The 19,713-nt window shown below is 40.4% G+C and overlaps 2 protein-coding genes and 1 long non-coding RNA gene across 3 annotated transcripts in view; 1 reads left to right on the top strand and 2 right to left on the bottom strand.

Annotated features, from left to right (window-relative positions):
• LOC134648620 (protein hobbit) overlaps window positions 1-16,250 on the bottom strand; it is a 61,943-nt gene extending 45,693 nt beyond the window's left edge. The window contains exons 1-9 of the mRNA XM_063503110.1: window positions 16,074-16,250; window positions 15,870-15,996; window positions 15,056-15,343; window positions 4,902-5,051; window positions 4,254-4,349; window positions 2,423-2,515; window positions 1,927-1,998; window positions 1,475-1,564; window positions 512-691 (exon numbers count right to left, since the gene is read on the bottom strand). Coding sequence (XP_063359180.1) covers window positions 512-691; window positions 1,475-1,564; window positions 1,927-1,998; window positions 2,423-2,515; window positions 4,254-4,349; window positions 4,902-5,051; window positions 15,056-15,343; window positions 15,870-15,996; window positions 16,074-16,132 — 1,155 coding nt within the window. The 5' untranslated portion in view covers window positions 16,133-16,250. The remainder of the gene's footprint in view (window positions 1-511; window positions 692-1,474; window positions 1,565-1,926; window positions 1,999-2,422; window positions 2,516-4,253; window positions 4,350-4,901; window positions 5,052-15,055; window positions 15,344-15,869; window positions 15,997-16,073) is intronic.
• On the top strand, window positions 5,190-7,542 carry LOC134648623 (uncharacterized). Its single transcript, XR_010096912.1, has 2 exons — window positions 5,190-6,363; window positions 6,598-7,542. It is a non-coding gene; the product is annotated as an uncharacterized LOC134648623 (long non-coding RNA).
• A 1,149-nt stretch (window positions 16,251-17,399) lies between the features above and the next one.
• On the bottom strand, window positions 17,400-19,668 carry LOC134649191 (large ribosomal subunit protein mL50). Its single transcript, XM_063503908.1, has 5 exons — window positions 19,490-19,668; window positions 19,324-19,409; window positions 18,702-18,898; window positions 18,225-18,344; window positions 17,400-17,573 (listed from the first exon to the last, which is right to left on the bottom strand). The coding sequence occupies exons 1-5, from the start codon at window positions 19,532-19,534 to the stop codon at window positions 17,458-17,460; spliced, it is 564 nt and encodes a 187-aa protein (XP_063359978.1). The 5' UTR covers window positions 19,535-19,668; the 3' UTR covers window positions 17,400-17,457.
• Window positions 19,669-19,713: the final 45 nt, after the last annotated feature.

A 19,713-nucleotide genomic window follows, 5' to 3' on the forward strand; every position in this document is an offset into this window, starting at 1 on the left:
ATATAATTTGTTAAGGTTCCACCCTTGCGAACCCGGAGCGGGTCGCTAGTGTTTTACAGAACTCGTGTCTCTAACAAGTTTAAAATAACTCAAGTTTCGATATATAATTTGTCAAGCCGGATATTACAGTAGCAATGTAAAGCAAACTAATGCAACGCGGCAAATTTGAAAAATCGCGGTTTAGCATCACTACGTTTGAATTGTTCGAAAATCGCGTGTCAATTATATCTTATCTGTGGAACTGTTTTGTTTACATTTCATCGTAGTTCGATGTACATTGCCGCTTTTTGTTCGTTTCCTATTAGGGACACCATACCTAATAGGAAACGAACAAAAAGCGGCAATGTACATCGAACTATGAAATTTAAACAAAACAGTTCCACAGATAAGATATAATTGACACGCGATTTTCGAACAATTCAAACGTAGTGATGCTAACCCGCGATTTTTCAAATTTGCCGCGTTTTTCTACTGACAAGATTTGCTTAACCAAGTATATTTACAAGCGTACCTTGGCATCCAACTTTAGCTTGTTATTATAAAGCAGCACATCTTCACACATTTCCTTCCGACACTGCGCGGTCACTTGCAGTTGCTCTAACTGCAACGCCACGTACATTTGCACGCGGGCGCACGACTCTACGCCTGCGGCGTCCGTGTGTACTGATGCGGCGCAAAATCGAGAGTTTACCTGAAATATAGTTTGTCAAAGGACTGTCTCATTTCAAACATAGACAGAGAGAATCATACTATCTTTGTCTTACACTAGTACTACCACCCAAAAGAAAAGGATGAGTATAGTTTTCCTGGTTCTTACTGACTAACAAATTGGTTTGACCAACTATAACTTAGAAGTTTTAATTTCGAGCTTCTATTGTTGATTGTTCTTTTCTTTTGACTAGTGATTTTGAAGCAGTAGTTAAAAACCACTGGTTCACATAAACTGTAATTTTAGTACAGTTGACGTCAAATATATGTTTATTTTTCGCCTTATTACGAAGGAGTACGGTGCAAAAGTGTAAACATATCTTTGACGTCGACTATAGGTACAGGGCATGTGCCATTTTCGAGAAATTTTATTCCCTCCCCCCCGTGCCCAGGAAGAATTTCTTATCACTCCAAATCTGTAAATGGTCACTGGGAAAACCCCAATTTACATTAAAAATCATAAGTTTGAAACGGCGCACAATTTTACCCTACTCAACTACACTATAGGCCGCAATAACCAACTGGCGACGTATGTCATAATGGCATCTCTTTCACTCTTGGATGGTCCCAGCAAGAGTAAAGAAGATAACATTATAACCTCAGTCGGCAGTGTGTTTAGTCACTCGCATTGGGTTACAACCTACTCTGACTCTTGCACACCGTGGCAAGTAGTTATTTTACCAATAAGAATTGCATCCATAAAAGTAAATTAGTCATTTTGACACTAAGATTATAAATAGGTATAGTCTAAAATATGTTATCTTACTTGGAAACTGTTGAGAGATGCCTTGAAGTCCGTTTTCGTAACGTTGTCTATACATGTTACATTCGTTGTGTCAATCTTTAAACTAAATATCTGAAAAAAAAAACAAATAAACGTTAGGTGTGAGGTCATTATATCACTTTCTCTTTGTTAAATTGTTACTTATTCTGTGTTCTAGTGAAATGTAATTTATCTTGATGAAAATAATAAGATAGAATGGGGCTTGTTCCACCATACTCGTATGAGGTATTTATCTGAACCGATTTGGCCTTAAGCCCTCGAGTATCATGCCATAGACAAAACAAAAACGGATCTAAATTTGCCAGCCAAAAAACGACCTTAACGTTTTATTCTTAAAATTGAATTGTGATCGTCATTTCAGACGCGATATCGCGGCCGTGGGACTCAGAGGTAACTTTTTTGCCGACGTGACTCCAGGGATTGACGGAACTAACCTTTGGTACTACAGGTGACAACCTCGGTAACGCAGGCGACGCCTCTTGATCTTCAGAAGTATACTGTCTAACCTGTAAATAGGGCAAAAAAAATTACTTCAATCCCAGAAATACGAATTATTCTTCCCACTTCCAAAGCAGTATATGTACAGAGACTTATAAATACAAAATCCATTCATGTCGTGATGCAAACTTGAAAAAACTTGATATCCCTCAATTTGAATAAAGGGTGCTGCAATCTTCTGCCGCCAGAGTGCAGCACTAGCACCTATCTTAAACCATAGAGTAACTTATACATACTACTATGCCTTAAACAGATAGTGATGGACTGTGGTAGTGGCGCCCCCTACGCCGAGTTTCGCGTAATATTCCCTATTAAATACCCTTGGAACATTTGGATTAAGAAGGATATGAAAGGAAAATTATTTATACTCGTATGTAGAAAGGGAGAAAGAGTGTTTTATCCCTGAGTTGAATGAGATAGGTGTCTACCAACCTGCGGTCGCTTGTATCGCCTCTGCTTCTTAACCAGCTCGTGCAGCTCGTCGTGGAATGATATCTGAGTGTTGCTGACGGCACAGTGAATTTTCTACAAATATAACAGATTTCTGTTTATTTAAATTATAAATTTTAGTACTTAAGGGCTCCTTTAGACGGTGCGAGAACTCGCATGTGAGTTTCTTTACGTTGCGTTATTTGATCGGTCAGCTGAATTGATGTAACCTCAATGGTCCGCAATGTAACTAAAATCGTATACGAGTTCGCGCGCTTTTTAAATGAGCCCTTAGACACCTTCATCAGTAACTGGCCGGAAAAAGCACAAATCCCTATAACAGGCTCAGAAAAAATAAACAGATTTAAGATTATTAAAATTACAAATGTTAGTACCTAAGGGTGGTATTCCACCTGTCCAATTTCTTTGTCCAATGGCATTGCGTCTCAGTCTCACTCTATCATTAAGGAAAATGTGAGACGCAATACACATGGACAGAGAAATCGGACAGGTGGAATACCACCCTAAAATAAAGGCTGTGTGTAATATTACATAAAAAATATGGATATCAACAAATCTTGGTTGCAATAATTTGTAAAATATATATACTGTATTAACATATATCTGCATCGAAAAAAGTTTCATTAAAGCACGCTTAATGACGTAAAAATTTAGAAATACATTGCATCAATTACAGCAATATAATTTATCAGTTCATCTACCTACAAAAAAGGCGTATACCATTACAAAACTGCTATGGACTTACGATCTTTCTACACAACTCTTACAGGTGTAAGCAAACGTAAGATGACGCAACTTCAACATCTCTAATAATAACGATAAGTGATCCGACCTAACTGTAGTTAGCGAGATTAGGTGCACCTGATAATTACACCTGTGTAGTTGGCAAAAACATGGCAGGATATAACGAAATACTTACAAAGAATGTCAGTCTAATTCAATTTTTTTATCTAGCGTAGAATCGTTCAACCTACCCAAGTGAAGTTAGGAGCACATTTGTTAGTAAAACCACTTCCAGTGTGGGTTTCTAACTTGCTGATCTAGTGCAGTTTTACGACTGGTACGGTGGAGTTCACAAACATCTTTACAAGCCAACGTTTCAAAAATATATGTACACGCCTCTAAGGGCCAGTTGCACCAACCACAGTTAACAGACTGATCAACGTCACGCAGCAGAGATCTATGAAACTTCCCATACAATAAAATTTAGCGAACGCTTTAACGGTGATAGACGATTTGGTGCAACCGACCCTACGCTAACAATAAGGTTGTGTAAATATATTTTTGGAACGTTGGCTTATAAGATGTTTGTGAACTCGACCGTACGCGGCGGATGTCGTGGTCGTCGGTATTCAGACCAGGGATGTTGCGGATGCCGATTTTTTGACATCCGCGGATGCGGATTTTTAAAAGCTCACATCTGCGGATGCGGATGTCAAGATAGGTACATAAAAAACATGAAATATTATGTTTTAGTAATTTTTATTTCAAAAAACCGGCCAAGTGCGAGTCGGACTCGCGTTCCAAGGGTTCCGTACATTAAGTTCCACTCACGCTTGACTGCTAATTTCTAATAGGTTTTTTTGGCTAATGACTAAATTACCTAGCAGTCTAGCACTTACGCCGATGCTAAGACGTTCCTGTACCGACCTGTTCCACATCCGCATCCGCATTAAATCCATATCGATTTTATGCGGATGCGGATGCAGATGCGGATGTTGAAAATAATGCGGAAGTTCCGCGGTTGCGGATGCGGATGCGGATATTCGCAACATCCCTGATTCAGACTAGTAGGGTATTCAATCATTCTTACCTCAACATTGAGCGGTCCATCAGCTTTCACTGTGCCCTCAACTAGTACACTGAGTCCTGCTTCTGCGAAAACTTTCCGCTCCTTCAGAACGCGAGCCTTAAAAATTTAATGACTTATTTATTCAAGTACTTTGTCACTAGAGCATATACATAGATTGAGAGAATCATATTTCTGATTCTCATCACCACATAAAAAAGAAATGATCAACTGTTTCTGCCAAAAAAGGCGGCAATTAAATGTCAACATTCAAAAAAGGGGTCAGGAAAATCAAGGACTGAACGTAGGAGTCAGCTTTGTGTGTCTAAAGTATACAACATGCTGAGATGGGGCCATTACGTGACACTTTTCATGTTCTTTTTGTGTAATTATGTATATTGTCTGTGTGTTTACGAATAAAAAACTGTTCTATTCTATTCTATATTTTTTTATTTCTCTTCACACCTTAATTGAATACACTTGACCAAATTATAAACATGATTAGGGCTCACCCATTAACTTCGAAGAAATCGAACCAATTCTACTTCGGTATCACCTTTAAAAAATTGGTTGGACAAACAGAAAGACGGATAGTGTAGGGTTAGCTCAGTTGCGTACAGAACCGAGTGATTCTTTGCTAGCTAATTTATTGTAAGATATTTTAGTATCTACCTTGGCTTCAAGCAGATTAGCGCAGAACACCAGAGCGCGCGCCGGGCCGCCCGCAGCTCCATCTGCATGGAGTTGGCACGCTGAGCCTTCCAGCGTGAAGGAGGGACCGTGGATGGTCACCGTCGCGTTGGTTATGTGGACCCCCATGAACTACAAATAGAAATAGGAAGGAAATTAGACACATCAGCAGGCGCAGCATGGTTCCATTTTTATCGCCTGTCAATATGCCCGTCACTTTCGCACTTTTTTTTTTTTTTTTTTTTTTCTCCTGGCTTACTCCCTGCAATTTTGCCCAGGGTGAATTTGCCAATGTCGGTGTTGACTTTCACACGTGAGGAGAATGTTCGGTATAATAATTTTGTATTTTTGGAAGGATGTAGTTGGGAAACCCTAAAAACAAATAATTGTTATGAACATCACAGACAAACACATGACGAATACAAAAATTAGCAAAAAAGCGGGAAGCGGGTGACAGAACGTTAGTAGTGCCAACATGAAGGAAGTGGAAGAGAAGAATACTTTATATATATAATATAGATAAAGATATAGAGTATAAATTGACATGAATTAAACGAGTTAAATTAGAAAAGATAAGACGTTATTTAGAGTTTAATGTTATTCGTTTGTAAATATTTAATTAGGATAGAAGTTAGCTTAGTATCCATGTGACAAAGTAGCGAGCTAAAGCATATAGGTCGTGGAACATTTTCGGGTAATACATCGTACAGCGAGTAGCTACATTTTGAACAAGCAAAGAAGATGTGGTCCAAGTTGCCCTCATCCAACCCACATTCACACATTGAATTCGCACGGACACCAATCATAGCCAGAAATAACGGGGTACATACTTTGCCTAAGCGTAAGCGACAAATGGTGGATATTACCCATTTCGGAGAAGTACGGAATCGATAGAACCACGGTTTTCGAGTAATTCGAGGTTGTATACAGCCATAATGTTTACCGGTCTCTAATCTAGAGGTATCCCATTGTTCCTGCCATGAATCAAACATATCAGATAGTGCACAACTCAACAGGTCAGTACTGTAAATTTCCTGTTTTATTGATCCAATCTCAATCGCCTGTTTTGCCCATATATCAGCCATCTCATTACCTCTAATACCACAGTGGCTTGGAACCCATCCGAGAACAATATGTAGGCCCCTCAGTTCACACCTACGTAGCACAGCCTTAATTTCAAGGATCAATGGAAATTTTGCTTTAAATTTGAATTGATTGCCTACAATTGCCTGCAGGCAACTCCTGCTGTCAGAGAAGATAATTGTTTTTTTAATGTTATGTGTGTCTGCATATTTTACCGCCTCAAGAATAGCAACTGCCTCACCGGTGAAAATGGATGCTTGAGGAGGACATTTAAATGGGAGGGCAATATTGTACCGAGGAATCCACACCGCTGCTCCCACGCATCTTGTAGGATCCACCTTAGATGCATCAGTAAAAACCGGTAAGTATTCTTGCCATTTTTCCAAAAATTTATTGAGTTTGTTGTTTGCCCCTGTATCATTTTTGAAAATTCCTATATCTAATATAACTTTTGGTGAGTATATTAAGGTCTCAAACGCCACTTCAAATAAAGGGTTAGTACCAGATTGGTATACACTGGGGTGAATATTAATTAATTTTGAAAAAGAAATTACTATTCTGGGAAAGGCTTTATATGTCCAATATCGGTTTTCAGTGACCTCCAGTGCCAGTGCTCGCAAGCGTGGAAGCAGCAAGTGGTTGTTATAAGAGCTGGCTTTAATCAAGAACCTGTCGGCGAGGTATTGTCTGCGTAGAGATAACGGCGGTTCAACACCTTCCACCTGCATGCCATTTTTGGGAGAAGGAAGCATAGCACCTAGTATGATCCTTAAACATTTAGCCTGTATAAGGTCTAATTTATCTAGGCCATCCTTATTACAAGGTTCCATTAAAAATGACCCATAGTCCATATGGCTGCGTATGATGGCATTATATAGTAGCTTCTGGCAATAAGGATGGGAGCCCCACCAGACACCTGACAACGCTCGCAGAATATTAATATTTTTCTCACATTTACCCAGTACATATTTGTGGTGTGAGGTGCCAGACATTTTGTGGTCTAATATAACACCTAGAAATTTTACTGACTCTTTACTTGGAATCACAACACCACCATAACGGACATCTGCGGCAGGCATGATCCTTCTGCGACTGAAAGTCACTACACAACTTTTTGTTGGTGATAGGGTCAAACCATGTTCATCAAGCCAATCCTTGAGGTAACCCAAAGCTGTATTTAGACTAGCAGTGGCTTTGTCCATTGACTTTGCTGAGGTGTATAAGACTAGATCATCAGCATACTGCAAGATATTACAGAAGGATAGGACAGATTGCTCCAAGTCGTAGGTGTAGATACTGTAAAGTAGGGGGCTGAGCACCGATCCTTGCGGAAGACCACGCCACAAAGTTCGAGGAGGGTAATAAGAATTACCATTCCTAATTTTAATTGACCTACCCATGAACAATTTGGTGACAATATGTACAATCTTCGCGGGAATGCTCAGATGTAGCATTTTTGCCCTGAGCACCGGAAGAAGGACATTGTCGTAGGCCGCAGAGATATCTAGAAAACATCCCAGCAGATATTCGTTTTTTGAAAGGGTAAGTCGGATATCAGTTGCTAAAATATTTAAACTGTCCATTGTACTACGGCCCTTTCGGAAGCCAAACTGCGTGTCAGCCAGGATACCTTTGTTTTCCACAAACCACTCCAATCTATTTTTAACCAGATGCTCTAATATCTTTCCCATTGTCGCGGAAAGAGCAATCGGGCGATATGAGCTAGACTCGTCTGGGTTTTTAGACGGTTTTAGGATTGGGATAATAACTTGGGTCTTCCAGTCAACTGGAATCTCTCCCGTGTCAAAGGCGTGGTTTAGAATACCAAGCAGATACTCTTGTGAATATGAATTTAGCTTAGACAGGAAACAGTATGGTATGCCATCCTCTCCAGGTGTGGTATTTCTCAATCCACTAAGCACTAGACTGAGCTCTGAATATGAGAAAGGCATGTCCAGGGAGCTCAAGGTGCCTGACAGCGGGGGAAGTAACAAGCAGGATGCTTCAGGAGCAGTTGGCGGGGCAAGTCTATCTGCAAAGTCTGACAGCCAAGGAGCATCTGTGGTGGGCATAGACTCTGGATGAAATGAACCCCTGAACCTCTTTATGTTCCGCCATATCAGTGATGGAGGGGTTCTAGGAGATAAGCTCTCGCAGAATCCCTTCCATCCCCTCTTTTTAGCCTTTGCTAGGAAGCGCTTTGTACGTGCCGAGATTTTTTTTAAAGAAATGTAGTCATCCAAGTTTCCGGAATTGTTGAAAGCCTTTTCAGCGGCATCTCTTTCCTTTGTGGTGAACTAGCCTAACGAGATAAGAGAAACAAGCTAGTTCCACATTAATTATATATTGTCAAATAACGGCACACAAGAGTCACAAGCACAAAGGAAAGAAGTAAGAGTACAAAGCACAGCACAGTATAGTTGAAGAGATAGTCAGAGTAAGCACAGAAGATAGGAAAAGCACATAAAGAAAGTTTACATAAAAAGGCAAAAACTATAAGCGTATTCGGCGCGCACGCAAACCGAATATAAAGCAAGCGAGTCGGCGCGTAAGCATTAACCGTTAGCTCGGGCGGCGCGAGCGCATGCGTCCAGCCTCGAGAGTGGTAAATTGCCGACTGACTGGGATTTCCGAGCGCGCACGAATGCGCGCTCGGGCCGCCGATCTACGGCGAAGCAAACCGAGCGATAAAGCAAGTACTTGTACGCTGCGCTCGCGTCGCGCGGAGACGCAACGGCATTTGAATATTAAGTATCTTAATATTATTTATAAAAATACTAATAATTAAAACACCTGTCGCCACATCAGCCCCCCCGAGACCTTTAAGGTCGATAATAATCGGGGAAACGTATATGGCGACCAGAACGAGACACTTTAGGTTCAGAAGGAACGGAAACTGAGCTAGGTACCACGGTCGATGACGTTTTGGTAGGGCCAGACGGTTCTGACAGAATGTAGGCAGGTTTTAACCTATCAACGGTAATAGAAACTTCCCTGCCGGCGACGTCAACCCTATAATACTTATCCGACCTATCAACTACTCGGTAGGGGCCAGCATACGGTGGCTGAAGCGACCTACGAACAAAATCTTGTCGCACAAAAACATGAGTTGCAGTTGCCAAGTCCTTATAAATAAACACTTTGGCTGAGCCATGACGATTAACCGTTATCGGTTGCAACTTTTTCATGTGCTGGCGCAAACGCGATAAGAAATCGGTATAGTCCGTCAGTTGGTCAGGTGTCGGTTGCAATAAGTCGCTGGGAAGTCTTAACGTCTCGCCGTAAACTAACTCGGCGGTCGAAGCAGACAAATCCTCCTTCCATGCACTTCGTATCCCTAAAAGTACAAGTGGAAGGGTTTCAGTCCAACATTCATCTGCGTGGCACATTATGGCAGCCTTGAGTTGGCGGTGGAACCTTTCCACGAGGCCATTCGCTGCCGGATGATACGCAGTAGTTTGCAAGTGACGAGACCCAGTCATTGTTGCTATCTGACGGAATAAATTGGAGTCAAATTGCCTGCCCCTGTCGGTAGTGATATTTTGAGGGCAACCAAAACGCGCAACCCACGTCGAAATAAAGGCTTTGGCAACACTTTCCGCTGTAATGTCATACAATGGTACTGCCTCAGGCCAACGTGTAAACCTATCTACGGCCGTGAGACAGTATTTAAAACCATTCGACACAGGCAAAGGGCCAACTAGATCGACGTGGACGTGCGAGAACCTACCAGAGGGTGGCTTGAAATCGTGAACCGGGGCGTGCACATGGCGTGCAACTTTAGACCGCTGGCACGCAATACACGCGCGCGCCCATATCCTACAATCTTTCTTAACCCCTGGCCACACGTAACGCTCAGTCACCAATCGAATAGTATTCCTAGCGCTAGGGTGACTGAGTCCATGGAGGGTATCAAAAACTTGTTTCCGGAACTCCGATGTAATGAAGGGACGCGGGGCTGGCCGGGACACATCACAAAATAATTTGACAGATCCAAATGATATTTTTTCTAAATTCAGAGATGAACCGCCATTGATCAAGTCCCGAAGCTCTGTATCCGTGGCCTGTGACGTAGCCAAAACCTGTAAGTCAAGTCCGTCTGTGATGGCGTCAATCCTCGATAGTGAGTCCGCGACGACGTTCTCTTCACCCGATATATACCGGATATCTGAGGTAAACTGTGAGATAAAATCTAAATACCGGAATTGCCGCGGAGAACACGAATCGAGGGACTTCTTAAAAGCGGAGACTATAGGTTTATGGTCAGTGAGTATAAAAAACGGTTTCAACTCGATCATGAACCTGAAGTACTTCACTGACTCATAAATGGCTAAAAGTTCGCGATCGTAAGCGCTATACCTCGTCTGAGCAGGTGTCAATTTGCGAGAGAAAAATCCCAATGGTTGCCAATGTCCCTCAACCTGCTGCTGGATCACAGAACCAATCGCGAAATCTGAAGCGTCTGTAACAACCGCTAGAGGAGCGGCAGGGTCCGGATGCGCCAGGAGAGCGGCGTTTGCAATACTTGACTTGCAAGCATTAAAAGCCTCTTCTGACTCCGGAGTCCAGACAACTGGGCTGTTGCTCTTCACCCCTGGACCGCTTAGCAGTGCATGGAGAGGAGCTTGCAATCTAGCAGCACCAGTAATAAATCGCCTGTAGAAATTAAGTGCCCCTAAGAAACGCCTCAGATCCTTAATCGTTTTAGGCCTAGGAAAATCTTGAATAGCCTTTACCCTAGCTCCTATAGGCTTAGTACCCTCCGACGAAACTAGGTATCCTAAAAACTCTACCTCAGGTACCGCAAATACACATTTGTTTGCGTTAAGGAGAATACCGTGGTCATTGAAACGCTCAAAAACAGCTCGTAAATGCGCTTCATGTTCTGAGTCGTTGGCAGAGGCTACCAAAACGTCGTCGATAAACGGAAAACAGAAATCAAGACCCCTAAGGACTTCATCCATAAACCGTTGGAATGTTTGCGCCGCATTGCGCAAACCAAAACTCATAAATGGGAATTCGAAAAGTCCAAAGGGTGTCGTGATTGCCGTTTTCGGAACGTCCTCGGGCGCGACGGGAATCTGATTATATGCGCGCACTAAATCCAACTTGCTAAATACCTTGCATTTAAAAAGATTATGCGAGAAATCAGCGATGTGCCGCACTGGGTACCTATCGGGAACAGTCCGTGCGTTCAGAGCGCGATAATCGCCACAAGGACGCCAGCCGTTGTCCTTTTTAGGTACCAAGTGCAGCGGGGACGACCAAGGACTCTCCGATCGTCGCGCAATACCCGAGCGCACCATATCTTCAAACTCCCGTTTCGCGATTTTGAGGCGATCCGGTGCCAAACGCCGTGGCCTTGAAAATACAGGCGCACCTGGCGTAGTCTTGATAAAGTGCTGCGTCTGGTGTTTACATTTACGCTCCTGAGGATTACCGGCAGGCTTAATAATGTCCGGGTATTCCTCAAGTAAGGTATGAAACGGCGTATTACCAGAAATTACTTTAATCTGCGCGCAAGCACAAGCTGAAGCATCCACACCGGCTGATGAGAGCAAAGTTATTCCATCGACTAACCGGGCATATCGAACATCGACAAGCAAATTATAAAACGAGAGAAAATCCACCCCGATAATAGGTTTGCTCACATCAGCGATTACAAAGCGCCAACAAAACATACGGCGTAAATTAAAATCAAGCGACAAAGTAAGTACTTGTACGCTGCGCTCGCGTCGCGCGGAGACGCAACGGCATTTGAATATTAAGTATCTTAATATTATTTATAAAAATACTAATAATTAAAACACCTGTCGCCACACCTTAACGGCTACCGTACAGTCCGCGTTCCACCACAGGGGAGATGGGATTTTAAGTCTAGCAGGTTTCTTTTTTGGTATAAATTTATCGGCGGACTCTATTAACACATTTTTGAATTTTAAATATTTTTCAACTTGACCCATTTCGCTCGTGTCCCATTCTTTCATATTTTCCTCTATAAATAATGCATAATTGGGCCAGTCTGCTGATTGAATTTTGTGTTTTAAAAGAGGTTCAGGGGAGGGAGTTGGGAGAATAGAAGAAGGCTTCGTGATAATAATTGGGAAATGGTCACTGCCAAACGACTGGCGTAATACCCTCCAGGATAATAAAGAAGACAAACTAGGAGAACAAACAGATAGATCGAGAACTGACTGGGGGTTCTGACCTGGGTATACCCGATGCGTGGGAGTACCGTCATTAATAACTCCTACATTGATTTCATCGAATAAATCCAACAGGGCAGATGAAAACGCATCCGAATGGTATGACCCCCATGACATATTGTGACAATTAAAGTCCCCTAAAATTATAAGAGGAGGTGGAGCCGATTTGAGAATAGAATTTAATTCATTTATATCAACTACTTCAGTATGGGGAATATATATAGAGATGAAATTAATGCCCATAACCTTGGCAGCTACGGCATTAATCCCATCCGAATGAGAGGGGATAGAAATTTGGGAGAAAGGGTAACCGTGTTTGATCAACAACGCACATCCGGCGCGTCCATCATTACGATCTTCCCGGAGACATGAGAAGCCCGGCACTCTGAAAAAGGCTCCGGGGCGTAACCACGTCTCCGAAATGGCCGCAACAGTCACACCGTGATTGTTGATGAGCTGAATAAGGTCAGGTTTTTTTGGAATAATGCTTCGACTATTCCATTGTAGAAATGTGACCGGGGGGGCCGTTATGAAATGTAAGTCTTTCCGCGAGTGTGATCATTAGGGGCGCAACGTCGTTCGGTAGGCAATCGCTCCACTTAGCGATTATGTTTGTTAAGAGTTTTATACAGAGCTCCATTAGGTCTTCATTGGGGGTGATTCTATTGTAGGAAGAAGAATCATTCAGAGCATGGCCATTAGGAAGTTGAGGTGGGGGAGTTCGGACAATATTCTTGTGAGCCTCTCTATCATAACCCGGGGAGAGAGAGACCCTCGTCCGGGGCGCTCGGTATACGGTCTTACGATATGATGTGGTGGGCGGAGGGGTTGGCATGAAAGTATTAGGGTGGCCTGGGGACTGGGAAGATTGTGAAGAGTCTGTAACCGGTTCAAACATGACTCTTGCTACATCTGAATATGGCCTGCGAACTGCTGAGAACTGTGCCGCTGCTTCTGCGTATGAGATGTTCTGTTCAGACATGGCAAGTTTAATGGCCTTTTGCCGACCATATTCATTGCATACTTTTTCTGTAGCAAAGTGTCTGCCTGAACAAAATATACATGTCACATGTTCTGGAGCTACATTGCATCCATCACCGGGGTGTTTTTGTGCACACTTATAACATCTGGCATCAGACCGGCACTGTGTTTGAATATGTCCGAACCTAAGGCACTTCCTGCATTGAATAATTGGCAGTTGATATACTTCTACAACTAGTGAGGTGTAGTAGGCGAAGATTTTTGATGGTAAGGATTGCCCTTCAAAAGTAACCACCACTGACTGGGTTGGTACCCAGGATGGGAAACCATCATCCTTTGTCACCTTTCGTTGCAGTCGTCGGGCCTTAAGGATTTTTCCTCTACCTTCTTTGAGGTTTGTGCCGTTGACTAATTCCTCCATAGACCAATCCGAAGGAACTCCTCGCACAACTCCCATACGCGACACATGGTATGAGGGAATATCAGCTATAAACTTATGTTTGTCTAGTAACGGGTGTTTTAGGAAGCTATTTGCATCAGCTGCTGTGGAGAAAGTTACTGCTACTCTGTTGCGACCTACTGATTTAATACCACCTTCTTTCTGGATATTATTAACATTTGCTTGAGTAAGCAGAAGGCCTACATTGATGGGTTTTAGAGAAGCATTGGAAGATGGCGCAGACTCTCTGGAGACATGAACTATAAATGGTCCATCATCTTCGGCATTGTACTCTCGGTATTTGCTGTCTAGACTGGGGTGTTTGTATAAGTGTGGGTTGAACTCGTCTGAATTATTTTTGTTTGAATCAACCGTATTAATTTGACTTGTCTGGGCTGGATTATTTTTGTTTAAGTCAACCACATTACTGTTATTAGGCTCAACTGTATTAATTGTATTACCCGACTGCTTGCCGGCCTCTGACGGGTCGATTACTATTTTTTTAGGAGAAGGCTCCAGCTTGGTCGGTGACAAATCCAAGTTACGTTTACGTGAGACTGTCTCCCAGTTCATGTCATTATCATCAGCCTCGTCTGGAGGCTTCTCCTTCTCGTTACCCTCCATCTAAACGCCTATTATATTTAAATATACCACCACCTGATTAGTAAACAAGGAAAGTTGTTTTATTTATGGGAATATAACCTAAAAACGAACCACTCACTCAACGCGCTACTCCTCAATCCACCCTTTCGCACTTATATACTTGTTAGAATGTGACAGGCATGGTGACAAGCGATTTTTTTTTTATCTTAATTTTTAAAGGGGTTTTGTCACACAGTGTCTATGTCACCCCTGTAGTGAGATCAAGCAATAATGTAGTAGTGTAGCATTACTTACACCACTACATTATTTTTAGCGACAAACACAAGCGATGAAAATGCGACCGTGCTACCACCGCAGAGGTCTGTATCTTCGGCATAACAATTTTAATGTTTGGTGTTATTAAAGTGTTCATATCCACAACTGCTATTTATTACTGTACATATAAATATCCATGACAGTTAATATCACAGACGTAGGTCGGCATCTGGATGCATTACATTCATTAATATAGGCCATAGGAACTCTGTGATAAAACAAGGCAACCTAACTGTGTTTGGGGTTTTTAGAATTGTCTCGATGAGTATTATTAGTTGCCTGTGGAAAGAAAAGTATAGTCAGCAGTAAGAGCTTGTACCAAAAATGGAACTTTTGCCAAAAACTTATTTCATTTTTAAAAAGGATTTCCCATTAGGCAAGGCCACGGACTGGACGCAAGCGGCGCGCGGCGCAGCGAGCGGCAAATCAAGGCCATTCGTTTCATACAATGCGCTCGACCTATATGAACAACATTTGGCAAAATTACAAGAAAAAAGGTAAGCACTTACCTGAGCAAACATTATTAAGCTAGGCGGTAGCTTCTTATCCCTAAAATCCAGCAGCTTCCTCTCCGTCACCCTCAACCCTCGATCTAACTCCTCAAATGTCACCTCCTCCACCTCCCCCCTACTATTAGTCGAGTTCTGTTTCGACAGCAACGGCTTCAGAATAGTCTCGACTGTACTCCGCTTCTCTTCTACAATGTTGGTTACGTTGAAGCCGCGGATGAGTACGGATACAAGTTTGTTGGTTTCCGAGTTGAAGAAACTACTGCTGAAGGAGATTTCGTCGATTTGCTGTGGAATGTGAATGTAGTTAAACCAAAGTAAAGTAGAAATGTATAGCAGGCTGTTAAAAGATTAAAAGGTAAAATATGGACACTACATATGAACACTGCTTTTGGATATTAACTTACACTGTACTATTTTTTAAATTGTCAATTCTATCAAAGGTAAAAATATGGTCAGACCCTAGAGCCCCGGGGAAAAGGAGCAAATGGTAATGCATGAGGTAAATGGATTTTACCTAAGATCAATAATTAAACCAATATAAAGAGGTTTTTTGCAATCTAATTTATGTAAGCTTTAAAATAAATAGATCAATTTATCATTTTTATTTCTTATGTTATGACTTATGATGCTTATTTTGAAATGTATAACTCTTTTAAATATAACTTACACTCTACTATTTTTTTAAATTGTAAATTCTATAATTGTTATAATTTTGTAATAAAACTACGTAGCCAAAAGCTACAATTGCGTTACTCACAAGGTATTAGTAAATTAGTAGTAAAAAATAAAAATAGTATGATTAAGTACTTACAATGGAATATCCATCTCTAGATAAGTTAACATCTCGTAATATTAACTTCGGCAAACCAATGCGACCTATTTTCAGCTTTATATGGTACTTTCTCTTGAACAGCCAGGCCAAGAGAGTCGGGAGGAGCCTAAAAATACATAAAACAGAAATAAACACTCAGCAAAACAACAACAATAACATAGGGATGCTATTTTCTAAACTTACCATGAAACACACGAATATATACCGACGATTATAAAACACAATATTAATAAGACATGCATTTTTATTGCTAAAATGCTATTTAATCACTTTAATTAGAAATTACGGACGAATACATGTCCATTTTAGATCACTTTACGGGTCATAACCTCCGCCGTAGAGCGACCAACAGCCGATGACCGACAAATGTCACTGTCAATTTGACATTTCTAACGTCAAAATGATTTCGTTTAGGATTTTGTGCAATAGAGGTTGCGGCAATATTTAATACAAAAATGTTTGTAAGATTTCCATTTAGCAGCAAATACCTAAATTAAAAAACAAAATATTTTTAATTTTATAGAAAATACTTAATTTTACTGATTTTACTTGCAATTTTAAACATTTTCCTTACTGCCATCTAGTGATGCGGAACCTATGAATGCGAAAGTAATGGTTATTCGTTGTAGTTACCAGATGTCGCTACGAAAAGGGAAATGAATTCTTGTTTGAACTGGCAATAGGAATAGGAAGTTGGAATCGAAGTTTTCGTTACTTTGCATTTTTTCTTGGGAAACTGAGAAAACTGCAAAATAAAGTAAACTTTACCTGTGTATAAATGTGAATACATTGTTCTGAACTAAATCAAGTGATCATCAATGATCTTTAACATGAAATTTGTAGTAACCGACAGGTAAGTAAAAAACTTAATTTAACTTGATAATCATTATTTGTGAAGAAAGTTTTTTGTGAATTCCAAATTTTATTAATTTTTGGAAAGTTAAGTAGTCCTAGAGTCCTATATAGGCAAGTCCTAGGCTTGTTGGGTGGACGACATTCGTAAGATTGCGGGTCACTTCTGGATGAGATTGGCTCAGGACCGGGATAAGTGGCGTACTAGAAGAGAGGCCTATGCTCAGCAGTGGGCGATAAAAGGCTGATATGATGATGATGATGATGAAGTCCTAGGTGTATTGTTCTTTTGTAAGCTATAGGTATTTACTTTTATACTACACTACGAAGGTGAAGGTCGAGTGTCGATTTGAATCCAGATGTAGCAGGTTCGAGTAACTCACTAGTCTAGTGACTAATAGCATAGCAATAGGTATGTGAAGATAGACAAGCGGACAGACTAATACCTCTACTATGTTGTTACTTTTGTTTAACCAACCAATCTTTCAAATTACTATTAGCAACAACAGAAATGAGGTTTTATTATATGTTCTGTCCTGTCCCATTTTTGTGTAATCAGACTAATCAGACCAGAAAATGATTTCTTTCCAAATTAAGCTTCTCATCTACTATGAAAAAGTTGACAGTTAAGTGTAGCTAAATAAAACATTCTCTTCCTATCAACATTTTTATTAAACATCTAATACATATATCGAATTATTACATAATAATTGTCTTAAGGCCATGATCTCTTAGCGGAGTAACCCTCATACTTCTTCCTTGTCTTCAAGCCGGAGACAATGGTGGAACTCTTGGGGAATGCTGACTGGCCATCAAAGAGAGTGTCTTTGTCTGAAAAAGAAAACGATGGACATAATCTATAAGGTGTATTTTGTCTTTACTATATTGCAGGATACAGGCACTAGGTAAATATAATTGATTAAATTGGTAGACAGCGTGCTTCTTTTTATAGAATTTCAGGATAAGGCAATGCTTGTTGTGGTTTGTACATTCGTTAATAATGGATAAAGGTTGCTGTGTATTTTTATTCCTAGCCCATTGATAGTCCTAAGCTATAGTGCTGCGGATATTTGTCAGAGTGAAATGGTTTAATAATATAATTTTTAAAGATGTTTGTAAGGTTAAAGTTGCTTTTGTGTTACTCTAGGGCAGGGGTCACCAAATGGCAGACCATGATCCGGATCTGGACCACCAACCTATATATTTTTTTGTTTATTTAATAAACTCAATTAGAACCAGTTGTGATGGTAGTTTTACTTTATAAATCAGACCCCTGAATAAACTAATTGGTGATCCGTGCTGTAGGCCATATTTACCCTAGGGCTAAAAGGGATCATGGCTGGGTCAGCATGCATGCCACAAGGCGCCACACAAGCCAACTTTGTTGTTTGTTTTGAGGCCATAAACCACTATAGACCCAGGTCAGCAACCATAAAATATGCCACTGGTGTGACTGATGTGATGATAAAATAATAGATTTACCAGGATGGAATCTGACATAGTCTTCTTGCACATGCAGATTCTTGGGCAAGTCCATCTTCTTTAAAGAATCAAATGGTGTTTTAGTATCTACTGGAGTCTTGTAGAATTCTAACAGGTCCTCTGGAAAGCAAAGTGGGAAATTGATAACAAACAGCTTACTATGAAATGAATATGGTTTTGGGACAGTATATCGAATTGCATGATCACAAACATGCAGTTTGGTAGATCGGCCATAATAATTAGTAATAGTAATTATTAAGTTATAAGTTCATTTATGTAATTTAGTGTACTATACTGTACGTAGCATAGCCTGTAAGTTAATACTAACAACTATGGACTGTAATTGTCTCAAAATAAATATTTTTTTTTTAATATTACATATGTATATCTAATATTATACTTGCTGCATGTGGTTTGTCATGTTCATAAAAAGCTAAACTCCAAACTCCATATTTCTTTTTTTTTGGATGGCCTTACCAACAGTCTCAATGCTATGCAGCAAAGAGTTGGGTACACTATGCCCAGTCTCCTGGAAACAGGCATTAAGCACCGTAAACTTGAGCTTCAATGACATGAACTCCGCATCCATGCTCAGGCCATTCTCCGTGCAGATCTCTAAGACGGTCTGCTCAATGTCGCTCGGTGGATCCCAGGGTTTGTTGGGGCGGAGAAATCTGGAAAATTATACAGAAGTCCTGTTAACCATTCTATAAGTACTATACAAATAGGACAAACTGTTTGAATGAATGTGTACTGTTATAAGTAATTAAGTATCAATTTCTTAGTACATCTCAAAGAATTTTAGATATTTTTGTGTTTGTTGTTCATATTTTTTTATTATAGTTTTTTTGTGTATTTCGACATTAAGATACTGTATATATCTCTAATAAATTGTCAAATATTTAATTGTTTCCGTATTTGTAATTTTTGGTTATATTTATTGCTTGTAAAAATTTGACCGGTAAAAGACCTGGTAAAGGTACCTGTGGCCTATTTGCTGACTAAATGTTTGAGTTCGTAACGACGTGGAACTGTGACAATTTGAACTAGGCAATGCCATTTCAATCTAACAATTATGTAAATCCTTGCTCATGCTCACCCTCTGGCTGCTAGTGATTCTGCAGCTGACTGCAATTTCTTTGAGACTTTAGGCACTTTTATTTGTTTATGCCTCACCGTCATCACCTGTAAATATAGTGTTAGTCAACTTCTAGCCACCATAAAAATAATAAAGTGTAGTTTTGTATAAGTAAACGAAAATTAACCTGAAAACTCGAACGTGACAAAGGTAATAAAACATTTCGCAGCATTTTGACTAGTAACAACTAATTGTTTTTTTTTTATTGTGAAAGTTTGTAATTTATATTAATATAACTTAAAGAAATTACGGTGTTTTAAATAGATTAACAAATTAACATTATTTGCAAAACATTTGACAGATTCTTTTATTTAAACCGAAATTGAGAGCAAAGCTAAGGAATTGTTCGCG

This window comes from Cydia amplana, chromosome 6 (assembly GCF_948474715.1).
Source record: "Cydia amplana chromosome 6, ilCydAmpl1.1, whole genome shotgun sequence".
Lineage (NCBI taxonomy): Eukaryota > Metazoa > Arthropoda > Insecta > Lepidoptera > Tortricidae > Cydia > Cydia amplana.

Coding starts and splice junctions, on each gene's coding strand:
- LOC134649191 (XM_063503908.1), bottom strand. CDS start 19,534: ATGCTGCGAAATGTTTTATTACCTTTGTCACGTTCGAGTTTTCAG. Junction 18,899..19,323: donor GAATCACTAGCAGCCAGAGG/GTGAGCATGAGC, acceptor ATAATTTTCCAG/ATTTCTCCGCCCCAACAAAC. Junction 17,574..18,224: donor CTATGTCAGATTCCATCCTG/GTAAATCTATTA, acceptor TTTCTTTTTCAG/ACAAAGACACTCTCTTTGAT.